Below are 15,794 nucleotides of genomic sequence, written 5' to 3' on the forward strand. Positions count from 1 at the left end.
CTCACTACCAAATCTGTTCTGTCATCTCTACCACAACAATGGTTCACAGAGCCACCCCTTTGTCTTCATCCCGTCACTGCCCTGTTTTGGATCATAAACTTTTTTTTTTAACCTCGTTCATTGCTTGGCTTCCTTATCTCTAATCTTTCCAAGCCACAGTATCTTTCTACACTGTCACCAGTTGTTTTTTTCCTAAAATGCAGATCTAATATTAGTTATCTACTCAAAAGTCTTCAATGGCTCTCTTGTATATCCAAAATAAACCTATACTTCCCAGTATAGCATTTAATAACTCTGCGAAGGAGGTATTAACTACATTTTGCAGATCAAGAAATTGAAGCTCAGAAAGGGAAAACAACTTGCTTAGGCTCACACAGGTATGCAATGGTAGAACCACGATTAGAATCCAGGTGTCCTGATACCAGTGCTCTAGCCATTATGAAGTACCTTTTAAAGAGGGGATAAATGATAGGTACTGTACATGTTTCTAGAATGGTGGTTACATAATCCTGTCTTCTAAATGGGCACATACTTTGAAGCTCACAAAAATGAGTCAGGATCCCTGTTCTACATCCTGATGTCTTTGCAGACTTAAAAAACTGACTTAACCTCTCAGAGCTTCTGTTTCCTCACTTATAAGACAGGGACAAATCACCCCAATCTTAAAAACTGTTATGAAGATTATGAGTTCATGTATGTAAAGGGTTAGCATAGTGCTAGGTTCACAAGAGATTCTCAGAGAGTGTCATCACTCCAGTGATCTAAAACACCATTCAAATGAGGAAACTAGAATTTAGGCAGTAGGAGTCTGAGATGGGCTGCAAGGCTCCAGGGTCTATACCTAGTTCTGGGGTTGGAAATAATCCTTTTCAGAGTCTTAATCAGGTTCCCTGCAAATGGAAGCCAAGACTAATGCTCCCCTAGGACAACAGTTGGTCCTGTGTATGGTGAGACTGTTGACTAAAAAGCAAATCTTAAGCCCCAGTGCCCATAATGTCCATGATTTGTCACTCCTCATGACTGAAGCATTGTGGATTCTTATTAAAATGCAAACGTTTCCTAGGAGAGGCAGCATACATATTAACTTTTTGGCCTGATTAGTTTTCTTTCTACGAGTAGAGTCCTTCCATGCCTCTTCGTTTTGTCTCTCTTAGGTAGGGACATCCAACCCCCACTCCCAGCTGTTAAAATCCTTCTCAACATTCAAGATCCATCTAAGCCACTACATCCCCCAGAAGCCTACTGTATTAGCTCAGCCAGATCTTGCCTTTCCTTCTCCTGTCCCTCTCCCCGGAGCACCTAGCCCCAGCCACCTGTGGGGAAGCTCAGGGAGCGGGAGGCTTTGCTGTATGAAGACCTGCCTTGAATTCCAGCTTGTACTTGACTTGTCCCATGGCCTTAGGCTAATAAACACCTTGACTGCATTGAGCCTCAGGCTTCCTGCTTGCAAAAAGTAAGTGAATAATAAATGCTCACCTCCAGGCAATAAGCGACATGCTCTATTCCTCAAGCAGTACCTGCTTTGCTGACTGGCATAGCCCCCTGATTTGTGAATTTGGCCGATTCCTCTCACTGCATGGCAAGCTACTTGGGACAACTTTATCCTCCCGCCCAGCTCAGCCGACCCTCAGGTACTTAATGACTATGTTCCTAGGCATCTGGCGCAGCCCCCAGATGCATTTTCAACTGCCATGCAGTCTTTCCACCCAGCAAGAAGGTTAATGAGATGCTGGGTAGAAAGGGCTTGGCGCTTGCCCGCCCGCTGGTGGGGAGCAAAGTAGCTTGGTAACCACACCACGAACTCATGATTAGTGCATTAGACGCGCTGGCCCTTAGGGGAGGCAGAGCTTCCCGGGATCGCGGGCCGGCCCCGAGAACTGAGGCTGGGAACAGCCGTGCACTCCGGCTGAGAGCCCGGCCGCCTGCAGGGCAGATCACCCCTCCCGCCTCTCGGGACCCGCGGAATCTTTAGCGAGCAAACTCTCCCTCGCCCTCGCAGGGCTAGGGCCTTAGTCTGGGACATTCAGCGGGACTCCGGTGTCTCTAAGCCGGAGGTGGGCGGAAGAGGGAGGTGGGTGCTGGGAAGACATCCCTCTGCTAGCGTCTCGGGCGAGTTCCCAGCGCCCGAAAAGCTGTGGCAGAGGCCCGAGAGACCAGCCTAGCCAGGATGTTGGGGGCCGGGTGGCCCTTGCCCAAACTGGCGGCTCGACCTGGCCCTGACTCCTAGTCCCCCAATGCGGGACAGAGAGCCGGGAGGAGCCTGAGCTGAGTTCCAGCTCCCGCCCCGCCTGGGCCCGGCCCCCTCCGGTGCCACTGCACCTCCCTCCCTTCCTGGCCCGGCCCCCGGCCCAGACCCGGCCCTCTTCGGCTCCTCTAGGCTCCAGGTCGGCGCAAACAAAGCCCTGATTGACTGCCCGGAGGGGCGGGCCTCTCTGCCGAGCCGCCTCCTCCCATCCGTGCCCCGCCAGGGATTTGCCGGGAAGGGCGGGGGCGGAGGGGGAGAGACTGGGGAGGGGGGCTGTTGCGCAGGACTGTAGGGGACTGAGCCCCCGGGCTCGAGAGAGTGTCTACCCTCTGTCCGAAGCCTGAGCTGTCCCCTCCAAGTCTCCCTCAAGCCCAAGGTGGGGGGGGGGCATGGGGACTACCGAGGGCAGGGTGGGGTCTCTCATGGGCCATCTCTCGTCCTGAGGTCCCTGGGGTCACCCCGGTTCCAGGCTGCTTGTGAGGAAGGAGATAGAGGGAGCAAGGGACAGCCGGGGTCTGCCCCGTGGATTCTAGGTTGATCAATGCCCGTTTGGAGCCTGCGGGGAGGAGAGGGCAGGGGAGTAGGATAGTTTGTGCTCTCATTTTTTACATTTTAACTCTTACTCTTCTGGGCATCTGGGCAAGGAGGACAGGATTCAGTAGTTTGGAAAGGGAGTTGAGGGAGGCAGCGGCAGCTAGAGTATGAGGAGGAGGAAGGGCTGGGGAGAAGAGCGAGGCTGTAGCGGCTGCCTGTTGAGGGAGGAAGAGGTGGGGGGGAGACGAGGAGGGGGAGGAGAGAGATGACATGGGGAGAGGAGGAGGGGGGTTGGACGGGAGAGGAGGAGGAGAGGGCTCGAGGGACCGTCTGTCGCGGGACAGGCTGGCCAGCTGGGGCGCGGAGCCGGGAGGAGGAGGCAGCGGCAGCAGCAGCAGCAGCAGCAGCAGCAGCAGCAGCAGCAGCAGCAGCAGCAGCAGCAGCAGCAGCAGAAACAAGTACCAGCCACACAGCGGCTCCTCCGGCCCGAGCAGCCACAGTCCCCCGGCCGCGATGGCGCTGCAAAGCCCGGCGAGCGAGGAAGCTAAGGGGCCCTGGCGGGAGGCAGAGCAGGAACAGCAGGAGCGGGTGGGTAACCCCGAGCCGGAGCCGGAGCCCGAGCCGGAGCCGGTACCAGTGCCCCAACCCGAGCCCCAGCCAGAGCCCCAACCAGAGCCCCAGCCTCTACCGGACCCTGCACCGCTGCCGGAGCTGGAGTTTGAGCCGGAGCCGGTGCATGAACCCGAGTCCACGCCCACGGTGGAGACCCGCGGCACCGCGCGCGGCTTCCAGCCCCCCGAAGGTGGCTTCGGCTGGATGGTGGTCTTCGCTGCCACCTGGTGCAACGGCTCCATCTTCGGCATCCAGAACTCCTTCGGGATTCTCTACTCCATGCTGCTGCAGGAGGAAAGAGAGAAAAATCGCCAAGTGGAGTTCCAAGCAGGTGAGCGGCCCTTCGCGCTCCACCTGGTATTCTAGGCAAGGGTGTGTGCTCCCGCCGCCGCCGACCCCATACCTCCCGGTCCGAGGCGCCCTTCTAGCGCGCCGCTCGGACTCCTCCCTCTTGCCCCTTGCCGGTGGCCCTGCTAGGGCGCGAGTTGTCGGGCTCCGGGCAGCCTTAGCTGTGAAGAAGAGGTGCAAGGTATCCCAGGGATGGGACCTGGGACATTCGTTGATCACGCGCAAGGAATAAACTTTCTTGCTCTGGGACTTATTCAGATGCACCTTTCGGGTTTACTTAAAGTACTCTTAGCGTGTGTACTGGGAGAAAATATTTGCAGAATGTTTTTTGGTGGTAGGGTAAGCAACGGAGAGAGGAGAGAGTTGGGAGGTTGGGAGGACTTTGAGAGAAACACTGTACTGCGGATCTCCGCAGCAACCCCTGTTCCTGTACAGGGAGCGGAGGGGTTTTCTGTCAAAGACACTTTAGGAATCTTGGTGACTGCGCGAAGAGTCAAACACATGGCAGGCGTGTGTGTCTGTATACAGGAGAGAGAGGAAGGGAGTGAGATAGTGCAAGTGGGGGTGTGAGCGCATCTCTTTGCCCGCCGTGGTTACAGCCCAACCGGGTCCGGCAGTCCTCTGCCACTCTGAGGGAGCGAGCGGATCTCCGTGCCCTCTGAGCTGAACCCCAAAGCAGGCAGGGAGGAAATCTCTCCGGTCTCCTGCCAGAGAGGCGTGAGGCGGTTGAAAGGCTGGGCCCTGCGGCTCATTTCGCGCCGCCCCCGACCTCAGCCTTGCGCTCCTTGGCGCCCTGAGCCTCTCCGCTATCCGCGGGGTGCCTCGTTCGTCCTCAGCCGGAATGCCGGCCTCCGCCCCTCCCACCTTTGTGTGGTGCTGACTTGGTCTTCTTCCCCAAGACAAGCAGGGCTAGGGGCATAGCTCTCGCTCTTCAGGCCGGCGGCCGCGGGACCGCAGGCTTGTGCGCTCCTCCTGTTGAAGCCTGCCCGTGGGCTCGGAGAAGTCAGAGTAGCCATCCCGCTTTCTCAGCAAGCCACCAGCGAAGCCCCTCAGCAGTTCCGATGAGGAGTCTCAGGAGCCCTGGGGCTTGGGATGCCCTCTTCCTCAAGGTTCACTCCCTCTTGTGGCTTTTCAGGACAGCTCCACTCGCGACCCGCCGCCAAGTTCGCAGCTCAGAATTCGTGGCTTTTTTTTTTTTTTTAACACAGCTCAGAATAAGTGTTGCCCTGGGGCTGAAGTGCTCCTTCCTCTCGTTACCCCCAAACACGTACTTCTGCTGCTCTCTGAGGAGGTCAGGGGATTATTTAGTGAATAGAAATCTTGAATTCTGGAGGAGTCCACCTGTAGATTCCCTGGGCCCTTGGAGAGCCTCTCCTACTGCTCTCAACCAAGGACTCATTTTTTTTTAAGTTTGCAACTTCACTGGGCTGTCCTTAAAGAGGTTTGGGGGCTCATGGTGCCTCTGACCTTGTGACCCATTGGCGCCGCAGTGTGCCTGCCCCACTTGAAAGTTCGAGTGTGTGTCAATGGCTGTCCAAGTCAGTCTCAGGATTGCCTAGGCAACATTGACGCCTGAGTGGAGGGGGTCCCTGACTGTGTGGAACAACTTCTGGGTGGAAGGTCACTGCCGCATTCACCCCTGGGACTGCATTTTCCCTGCTTTGATGCAGTTAAGGGGCTCTTGGGAAGGCAGCCAGGGTAAGGCCTCTGGCTGTTGCCTAGGTTACCTTGGAGAGCACCTGCTGAGCATTGCCCTGTGGTTAAAGGCAGGCTGTTGGCCTCCGGGATCAGTGGCAAAGTCTGGGTGAAACTTCATGGGAGGTAGTGGGGGATGGGCTGAAGCTAGGCCTTGGCATTCATGTGATGTGAGCAGGCCTAGAGCCGGGGCCTTAGGAGTGTGTCATAAAACTTGGAAAACCCACTATTTTTACCAGGAAGAGGTTCACTGCTGGGGAACAAACTTCAAAGCAGGTGATCATAGGGGACTCAGGGGGAGGGCTGGCTGGGACTTTCCGGTCAAGACCTCACAGCACAGCTGGGAAAGGGGGTGGCAGTGAGCTGTGCAGAGGTGTGGCTGGTGTGTACTCTGACACAGACTAGGTCCATTGAGGGGCTGGGGTTACTGGTTTAAATTAGGGTGAGTATAGGTCAGGAAAGGACAGAAAGGAATTTGTTATGTCCCCAGGGTCTCAGGATACTTTGGCTTGGGTCCCTCCTGTGTGAGTCTTGAATTCATGAAAGTTATTTTTGATACAGGAGGCTCTCAAGAACACCTCCATTGTTATTTTTTAAAAAAGTCAGGAATACCCCACCACATTCCTGAGTTCCTAGAAAATCTCATCCTCACCACTACCTTTCTTGAGCCCCTCAGCTTTCCCAAGCAACCATTCAGATCCTGAGATTCCAAATGTGTCTCTGCCGCCACATATGTTTTGCAGTTTACAAGAAATTTCCCAGCCACCTGTACCACAGTGCTGATATCTCAAAGGGATAGAAGGAACCAGCAGAAGCTGCACTCTTTGTTGGCCGGGATTTGCCCAATAGCCGTTCTGGGGAACACAGAATATACACTCCCACAGTCAAGGAGCATTGTTCATTTCTATTAATGTCCAAAATACCTTTCATCTCTAAAAAAATCTATGAATTTAATATTTGGAGGCTCCCTACAACCCAAATTCTCTTTGGCTAGGCCTAATATCTTTACAGCCCTAAAGCTGTGCTGATTGGCTTAATGAGTCTACAGTTCTGCAGATGATTGGGATTATTGTGAGGGAGCCACAGAGAAAGGTTGTTTTGATGTTTGGGGGCTAACTCCACATCCCAGGGGTCCCTGGGCATGGGAAAAGGCCACGAGGAGTGGAAGGGAAGTAGAATTCATGCCTTCTAAAGCATGCAATGTATAGTCTTTGTGGACTCTGTGATGTATACAGTTCTGTGGTGGCAGTATATCTTGTCACTTCTCTTCACCCACTTTGAAAAGGAAGCCAAATTTCCCTGGGTCTGAGGCCTGGGAGGACTGGCAGGCAAAAGATTCCTGAGGTGGAGGCAAATGACCAAAGTCTGATTTAGGGAAAAGGGGAAAAGGTCAAGAGAGAAATGAGACTATACATTTTGCAGAGCTTGTGGGAAGTTTGGGAGTCTCCCAACCTAGACCAAGCTGCAGACAGGACAGGAGCAAGCAGGCAATTTAGTGGAAAGTATATCATGTCTTCCTGGGATGAGAGAGGAGCCTTTTGTAGGAAAGAAAGAGCACTGTGGCATTGGTTGCAGGCCTTAGATCATTACTGGAACCCTAAATGAGTGGGAGCTGGGGCAGGGTTAGGGTTGGGGGTCCAGGGGACAAGGCAGAACAAGTCAAAGCTGTTAACACTGGCTCCAAGCTTAGGTCTTTTTGAACATGCTCCAGAGTAAACTCATTACCCTGAACTTTCCACCTTGACTGCCAGTCTAACACTGAACCATAAAATATGATGGGAGGCATCTCTTACTGGGAAGTTTATGAGCATGGCCCTTGTAGGCTCCCAGGTGGAGGGAGCAGGGATAGGTCTTCCACCACCCAGGGAAAGGGGTAATGGTCAGGAAGGTTCATTACTGGGTACCAGATAGTTAGGGCTCATGGGCCACTCTGATGGAGACAATATTCTAGGCATGGGATGAATGATACAATCTGCTTTTGGGCAGAGTCCCAAGAATAGGTGAGGCCTAGGGCAGTTTGAGCTATCTCTTCCCCTTTTTAGGGGCTTTCATTGCTTGGTTCAGTGTCTCATTGGGCTGACCACTAAATTGCTGACTTTGGCAGCCAGGTATCTTTTGAGCAAATCTGCCAATGTCTTGCCTTTGGCTGAAGGTTTTTGCCTACTGTCCAGAGAAGCTAGATCAGATTGGCTCAAAGCCTGCTATGGAGTTTTGGGCCACAGGGCCATTGGCCAGGTATCTTTCAAGTCACTCCTCTGCCTTCTCTCCAACCAAACCGGGTCCCAAACTGAGACCTTGACTCATACTGGAGGGGATGTTGAGGAGAGGTTGCGGTATTTGGAAGCCAACCAATGGGATCCTTATTTGAATTGGAGTAGCTGATTGAGGTTGGATCCCTGCTCACTGTTCAGAGGTCTCAAATCCTCATTCTAAGTCTAAATCTAGACCCCAAAGGGCTGGTGATCTCAGTAATACCAGTTAGGCAGTGACTAGGAACTAGACAGCTTGTGCCCCTGATTTGCTCTGTGACTTTAAGCAGGCACTTTACATCTCTGTACCTCAGTTTATCTGTCTGTAAAATGAAAGGATTTGACTAGATGAACTTATATTTTTAATTTTTTTTATTGACATATAGTTGATTTACAATGCTGTGGTAGATTCTGATGTACAGCAAAGTGATTCAGTTATCTATCTATCTATCTATCTATCTATCTATCTATCTATCTATTCTTTTTCATAATGGTTTATTAAAGGGTATTGAATGTAGTTCCCTGTGCTATACAGTAGGACCTTATTGTTTATTTTATACATAGTAGTTTATATCTGCTGATCCCAAACTCTTAATTCATCCCTGACCCTCTTTTCCCCTTTGGTAACAATAAGTTTGTTTTCTATATCTGTGAGTCTGTTTCTGTTTTGTAACTAAGTTCATTTGTATCATCTTTTAAATTCCACATGTAAGTGATATCATGATATTTGTCTTTCTCTTTCTGACTTACTTCACTTAGTATGATGATCTCTAGGTCCATCCCTATTGCTGCAATGACAATACTTCATCCTTTTTCATGGCTGAGTAATATACCATTATATATAATATATTTTATACACAGACACACACATGCACACACACACACACACACATCTTCTTCATCCATCCATTCATCTGTCAATGGACATTTAGTTTGCTTCCATGTCTTGGCTATTATAATAGTGCTGCTATGAACATTGGGGTGCATGTATCTTTTTGAATTAGAGTTTTCTTCAGACATATGCCCAGGAATGGGATTGCTAGACCATATGATAAGTCTATTTTTAGTTTTTTAAGGAACCTCCATACTCTCCTCCATAGTGGCTGCACCAATTTACATTCCCATCAACAGTGTAGGAGCACTGCTGGTGGGAATGCAGTTTGGTACAGCCACTATGGAAAACAGTGTGGAGATTCCTCAAAAGACTAGGATTAGACTTACCGTATGACCCAGGAATCCCACTCCTGGGCTTATATCCAGAAGGAACCCTACTTCAAAAAGACACCTGCACCCCAATGTTCATAGCAGCACTATTTAAAATAGCCAAAACATGGAAAGAGCCTAAATGTCCATCAACAGGTGACTGGATAAAGAAGAAGTGGTATATTTATACAATGGAATACTACTCAGCCATAAAAACCGACAACATAACGCCATTTGCAGCAACATGGATGCTCCTGGAGAATGTCATTCTAAGCGAAGTAAGCCAGAAAGAGAAAGAAAAATACCATATGAGATCGCTCATATGTGGAATCTAAAAAACAAAGAAACAAACAAACGAAAACAAAGCATAAATACAGGACAGAAATAGACTCATAGACAGAGAATACAGACCTGTGGTTGCCAGGGGGGCGGAGGGTGGGAAGGGATAGACTGGGATTTCAAAATTGTAGAATAGATAAACAAGATTATACTGTATAGCACAGGGAAATTTACACAAAACGTTATGGTAACTAACAGAGGAAAAAACGTGACAATGAGTGTGTATATGTCCATGTATGACTGAAAAATTGTGCTGAACACTGGAATTTGACACAACATTATAAAATGATTATAAGTCAATAAAAAATGTTAAAAAAAAAACAGTGTAGGAGGGTTCCCTTTTCTCCACATCCTCTCTAGCATTTATTATTTGTAGACTTTTTAATGATGGCTATTCTGACTGGTGTGAGGTGCTGCCTCATTGTAGTTTTGATTTGCATCTCTCTAATAATTAGCAAAGTTGAGCTAGATGAACTTCTTAGTGCTGCCATTCTACTTTCTAGAATTATGTGATATATTATCCTTTACTATTCACCTGGCATAAATTTTGACTCATTCAGACAAATGGAATGTATTAATCTGCCTGAATGAGGGTGCAGATGGGTTGGGAGGATATTGACAAAGCAATGAAAAGCCACATAGACGTCATTTTCCTATGTTGCGTGTACTAAAAGACTATAGGGCTACTTATACGTATCAATGTGGTTGAAAAGGCTCAGTTTTTTTTTTAACCCAGTATGTAAAGGCAACTCCAGATGTACAACTGCTTCTCCCAAAATGTCTCACTCAGCACAGAACTGGGCTTCCAAGAGAATTCCTTCGACTTGGCCTGTTGCAAGCTAGCAGAGTGGTACCGTATGCTGCTATTTCCCAGCATTTGAGACTGTTCCTGAAAAGCATTAAACTGCAAGCATTCCCTTAAGCCTTAGTTTGGAGCCCTTTCCTGAAACGTAATTTTCCACAGCTCATTCTCATTTCTCAGAAATGCATGGTTAGTATGACCTTTGTTTGCTGTTATTCAGGATAGAAGTGTAAACCAAGATTCCTAAATGCAATACAATGATTTCCTTCAGGGGGCTTCAGACAGGGCAACTTTATAGCTCACTGAGGGATGCTGCCTGGTGGTGGGTGTGAGAGGGCTGCTGCTTGCGATCCTAGAAAAGACCATAATGAATATCCACAATTTCTGGTCAACTTCAGCTTCACTCACAGCTTAGCTGGGAGTGTGGCTACTGAAGTAGCGGGCACAGAGCTCTCTCTCCCTTTCCCTGAATTTATACTTGCTTTGGAAATATTTCCTCCAATGTCATGAAGAGTAAACAAGCAGCTGGACTGTCAGCATTTGCAGAAATATATAAAAGATGTCATCTGGACTTTTTGAGCAGACCAGTTTCCTAGGAGGGTGTGCTGCTTTCCCCATCAGCATCTTTTTGTTTTGTTGCATTTTGAAAAAAAAAAAGAATCATTTACTCTTTTCAGATTGTGTGAAAGATGGAGTGGGATTTCCTGTTTTGAAAGGAGCTATCTCACCTGGGACTGAATGAGTAAACCTTAGAGAAAAGTCTTTATTGGTGAAACACACACACAGACAAACAGACACACACACACACATACACATAATCTACACTTCAAGCCATGGTTTATGAATCTTCTGTCTGAAAAAAGTGTTTTCTCTTCTGTTTATGGAATCAGGTTTAATGTAACAGAGGCTTCTGTAGGAGTTATGGGGGGCTAGTGCAAAGGGCCCAGACTAGGTAACTTGTTAGGTGAGAGTGATGGAGAGAATATGGCCAGCCTGGATTGTACTTCTTAGCATGAACCCATTTGCAACTCCCCAATAGTGGGACTTGGAAACATTTATTGCAAATTTATTCATTTATTTTTTAAAAATTGAAGTATAGTCAGTTTACAATGTGTTAATTTCTGGTGTACAGCATAGTGATTCAGTTATACATACATATTCCTTTTCATATTTTTTTCATTATAAGCTATTACAAGGTATTGAATATAGTTCCCCTTGCTATACAGTAGGACCTTGTTTATCTATTTTATATATAGTAGTTACTATCTGCAAATCTGAAACTCTCAGTTTATCCCTCCACCTCCTCATCTATTTTCCCGCTGGTAACCACAGGTTGGTTTTCTATGTCTGTGTGTCTGTTTCTGTTTTGTAAATAAGTTCATTTGTCTCATTTTTTAGATTCCACATATAAGTGATACCATATGGTATTTTTCTTTCTCTTTCTGGCTTATTTCACATAATACGATAATCTCCAGGTCCACCCATGTTGCTGCAAATGGCATTATTTTATTCTTTTTATGACTGAGTAGTATTCCATTGTATAAATATACCACAACTTCTTTATCCAGTCATCTGTTGATGAACATTTAGGTTGCTTCCATGTCTCAGCTATTGTATATAGTGCTGCTATGAACATTGGGGTGCATGTATCTTTTCCAATTAAAGTTCCCTCTGAATATATGCCCACTAGTGGGATTGCTGGATTATATGGTAAGTCTGTTTTCACCAAAACTACATTCCCATCAGCAGCGTAGGAGGTTTCCCTTTTCTCCACACCCTCTCCAGCATTTATCATTTGTGGACTTTTTAATGATGATCATTCTGACTGGTGTGAGGTGATACCTCACTGTAGTTTTGATTTTATTGCAAATTTCTTTCTGCTTCCATCCTCCCCTTATCCTGCATCCCTTTTAGTATTCAAAGGTTATTCAGAGCAGGGTTTAGGATATTCCAGCCCTCTCCCATTTTAGGAGTGACAGGGGACTAAGCCTAGTGATGTTTAATCACCTGCCTTGAAATCAAGATACTGTGATTACTAGTGTGAGATCACTTGGGCTCCTATTTGTGGGTGGGGAATGTGGCCTTTCTGGGTGACTTGAGGAAGTATATTCTTCTTCACCCTGGTAGTCTTGCCCTGTTGCATTCTCTTTGCTTGTTTCTGGGATTGGTAGGAGAAGAAGGGATAAAACTTGTTGTCCCAACCGTATATTTTCTTGGCTCCACCTATTTTCACAGTGCATTTGTAAAACCTCTGCTAGATATGCCACCCCCTTTCCTCCCAGTATTCTTTTCTCTTCTCCTTCTTTCCCTTGCTCAATTAGAGGAACAACTGGGGTTTTGGAATTTCTACAGGCCTAACTCCAGATTAGCTCTCAGGCTCATTCCTTCACATTCTGTGGAGGTATCCTTTCCTTTTCCCCCTTTCTCCTCCCTCTTACTCTCCATTTTCTGGGGGAAGGGTGACTTTCTCTCAAGCACTCAAGAGTGTGGAAGCCATCACCTTCTGGATTTTTGCAGTAAGATAGCTGCTATGAACCCCGTTTTGTCATTTCCACACCTCATTTTTTTCACACTCCCAGGACCCCAGTCGAAGAGATAGTATTGTAACAGGTCTTACTCAATAGTATTCAATAAATGTCCTGGTCAGTTGAACCCTTTCCCTTCAAACCCTCACTATCATTGTCCCCCCAGCTCTTGGGCCAACTGAACCTCCAGAGATTTCAGATTGGTTTTCAGTAACTTCAGGGATTCTGGATAGTATAGAAATCTTCATCCTATTTTGAGCCTCTATCATCCCTCTTCTTGCCAAAAAAAAAAAAAAAATACTGCAGAATTGATTGTAGAGGAGTCAGAGGAGGAAGGAGACAGACACCAAAGTCCTAACTAAAGTCAAGAGTGCTTTCAGTGAGGGTGGACAGGTAAGAAGTGAAACTCCCAGGTTAGTTGCTTCCCTGCTTCTATGCAGCTAAAGGGGAAAGGAAATGTCACTAAACAAGCAGTCCCCACACAGTCTCTTTGTCTAACTTATCCTGTGGATCTGTTTGCCCACCCTCTTACCTAGGCTGGAAGGGTATGTGCGTGCACCCGTGTGTCCAGACCTGTGTGTACGTGTGCATAGCTGGGTGTATGATATCTGTCTAAGCCAATTAGCACAGTTGCTTAGAACATGGTGCCTATGAGACTGGGGTCACAGGTTTAGTCAGTTGTTTAAGTCACTGAGCTTCTCACAAAGAAAAGAACTCTTCTTCTGTTCACCACCCAAGCCCCTCATATGAGGTTGCCACTCATCCCAAGGGGACTGCGTAGAAGTATGGAGATGACTCCCTATAAGCTTTCCCTGTTACTGGGGAAAAGACAAGAAGGACACAGCCCAGTGATGGCTGCTCTTCCACAGTGCAATTTCTTTGGCATTTAGCTTCTTACTTCTGTCAAGCACCTAATAATAATAATAACAACAACAACTAACATTTATTTAGCATTTAGCAGTTAATTCTGTGCTGGGCATTATATTAAGCACTTTGCATGTATGAACTCATTTTAATTCTGAACAACCCTATGATGTAGGTACTATTATTTCCTCCATTTCACAGATAAAGAGACAGACATACAGAAATTAAGTAGCTTGCTTAAGCTCATATAGTAAATAATGGCAGAGCCAAGACCCAGAGAGTCTGAGTCCAGAACTCCTGCTTTTAGATTTCACCTATTACATAGCAAAGATGGGTGGTGTATGCAGCTACCAAGGGGGATTGCTGCAGAGATTTTCATTCCTGTAGCCTCAGGGAATCCTTATGACTAAGGGATAAAAAGAGATGACCAAGAAAGGGTTTAGTAAACAAGTCCGACAGTCTTGTGATCCATGATATACTCCTTTAACCACCCATCTCATTCTACCCAGAATCATGATCCTTAGGTCCAAAAAGGGCCAGAGAAACTGTCTCTTCTTAGGTGGTTAGCCTGAACAAGTCACATAATCTTTCAAGTTTTCAAGGGTGTCATCTTCATAATAGTATTAACAGTATTTAATTTTCTAGGACTATGAAGGGTCAAATGAGATTGTGTATGTGAAAGATCTTTGTGAATTGTGAAGGGGTTGGCATTATTATTATTATTATTATTATTATTATTATTATTATCCAATAGCCTTTTCCAGCTCCTAGAAATTGAGTTGCTACACCTTTCTCTAAATACTTCTGGAAAAGGAGTCAACCCCTCCTCCCCATCTTCCGCCTCCCCACTCCATCTCTTCCCCATCTCCCCTCTGTATTCTTCTGCAATTTGACCCGGTTGTCCTTTAGCTAAGGACTGGCTGTGCTTTCTTTGTTCCTCAGTTCTCTAGGAGTCCAGGGAGAGGAGGGGCCAGATCCCAAGTCATATACATTCAAGGAAACAAGGCATGTTGAAATATTTACAGCTCTTGGCAGGAGCTCACAAACCTCCCTAGGAGTCAAGAACTGAGTTTTTTTTAAATAGGAATTGCTAAGCATTGGGGGCAGATGGTGGGTGGAGTTAGGGTGTCACTTCCTCCCAAGGGTCTCTCACAGAGCCTCTGTTCTCCTGTAGGTAGTGAGGAAGAAGGAAAGGGATATTTAGGGTCAGAAGGTCTGGGCCAGAGGACATTAAGCAAAGAAGGGGCCTTGCTCCTTTGTATTCAGTTTTGGAGTGGGCCAATTTCCTTATGTTCTAAACAGGATAGCTCTAGAGAACAGAGGCCACAGAAGGGCAGAGGCCTGGAGGAGGACTGCAATAGCAGTTTTGAGCAGCCTCCATTAAGTCCATTGGGTGAGCAAATGTTTCTATCATTTCACAGCATAAATGTGAAACAGCAAAACACAATCCCCAAGCCCTTCTTTGAGACTAAGATTTCAGACACACTAGGACTTACCATCTTGACTTTCAGTTATTTAAATGTCTGAGCTGGAAGGCATTTTAGAGACTACCTAATCCTACCCCATCTAGGTCCCATTTTACAGGTAGAGAACTGAGATCTGGAAAGATGTCATCTGAATCAGCATTATGGGCAGATGATTGGGTGGAGGTTGGTTTACAAGAGGAGATGGGGATAAAATAGATAAACAACAAGGTCCTATGGTGTAGCACAGGGAACTATAATCAATACCTTGTAATAACCTATTATGAAAAAGAATATGTGTATATGTACATGTATATATATGGCTGAATCATTATGCTGTACACCAGAAACTAACACAACGTTGTAAATCAACTATACTTCAATTTAAAAAAAAAATGGGATTAGGAAATGAGCTCAAGGGATGGGGCTTCTGGCACCTTGGGATTTCCCCAGTTCAATCACTGGGATACTTTCCCCTTCATCTCTTCCTGAACTTTTCTAAAGTCTGTGCCCAGGCACTACTCTGTGGAAAGAGATTGTATTGTGTTGTAATAAGTGTAATTTTATTTATTTAATATAAGACAAAATTCAAGAGGTATGATGATGAAAATTCTCTCTCCTAAACTATCTCCCAGCTACTCTGTTCCCTGTCCTAGAGGCCGCCAGTGTTATCTGGTGTGTTCTTCCATAGATATTCTGTATATGTACAAGCAATTGTATGTGTGTCTGTGTGTGTGTATGTGTATACCCTATTTTAAAAACACAGTGGTAGACTATAATTCACATTATCCTCTACCTTGCCTTTTATACTTCAAAATATATATTGGATATTATTACACATTAAGTCCACAAAGTCATCACTCTTTTTAAATAACTGCACAGTATTCCATTATATAGGTATATCATAATTTATTT

The 15,794-nt window shown here is 46.7% G+C and overlaps 1 protein-coding gene across 2 annotated transcripts in view; it reads left to right on the forward strand.

Moving 5' to 3' along the window:
• The first annotated feature begins 2,510 nt into the window (after positions 1-2,510).
• Positions 2,511-15,794, forward strand: part of SLC16A2 (solute carrier family 16 member 2) — a 94,715-nt gene continuing 81,431 nt past the window's right edge. Inside the window, exons 1-2 of one of the 2 annotated variants that reach the window (XM_074358937.1) lie at positions 2,511-2,621; positions 3,124-3,722. In XM_074358937.1, coding sequence (XP_074215038.1) covers positions 3,293-3,722 — 430 coding nt within the window. In that variant the 5' untranslated portion in view covers positions 2,511-2,621; positions 3,124-3,292. Of the gene's footprint in view, positions 2,622-3,034; positions 3,723-15,794 lie in introns of those variants that run through there. The other variant, XM_010967571.3, reaches the window with a different exon arrangement.

Source organism: Camelus bactrianus, chromosome X (genome assembly GCF_048773025.1).
Source record: "Camelus bactrianus isolate YW-2024 breed Bactrian camel chromosome X, ASM4877302v1, whole genome shotgun sequence".
Taxonomy (NCBI): domain Eukaryota; kingdom Metazoa; phylum Chordata; class Mammalia; order Artiodactyla; family Camelidae; genus Camelus; species Camelus bactrianus.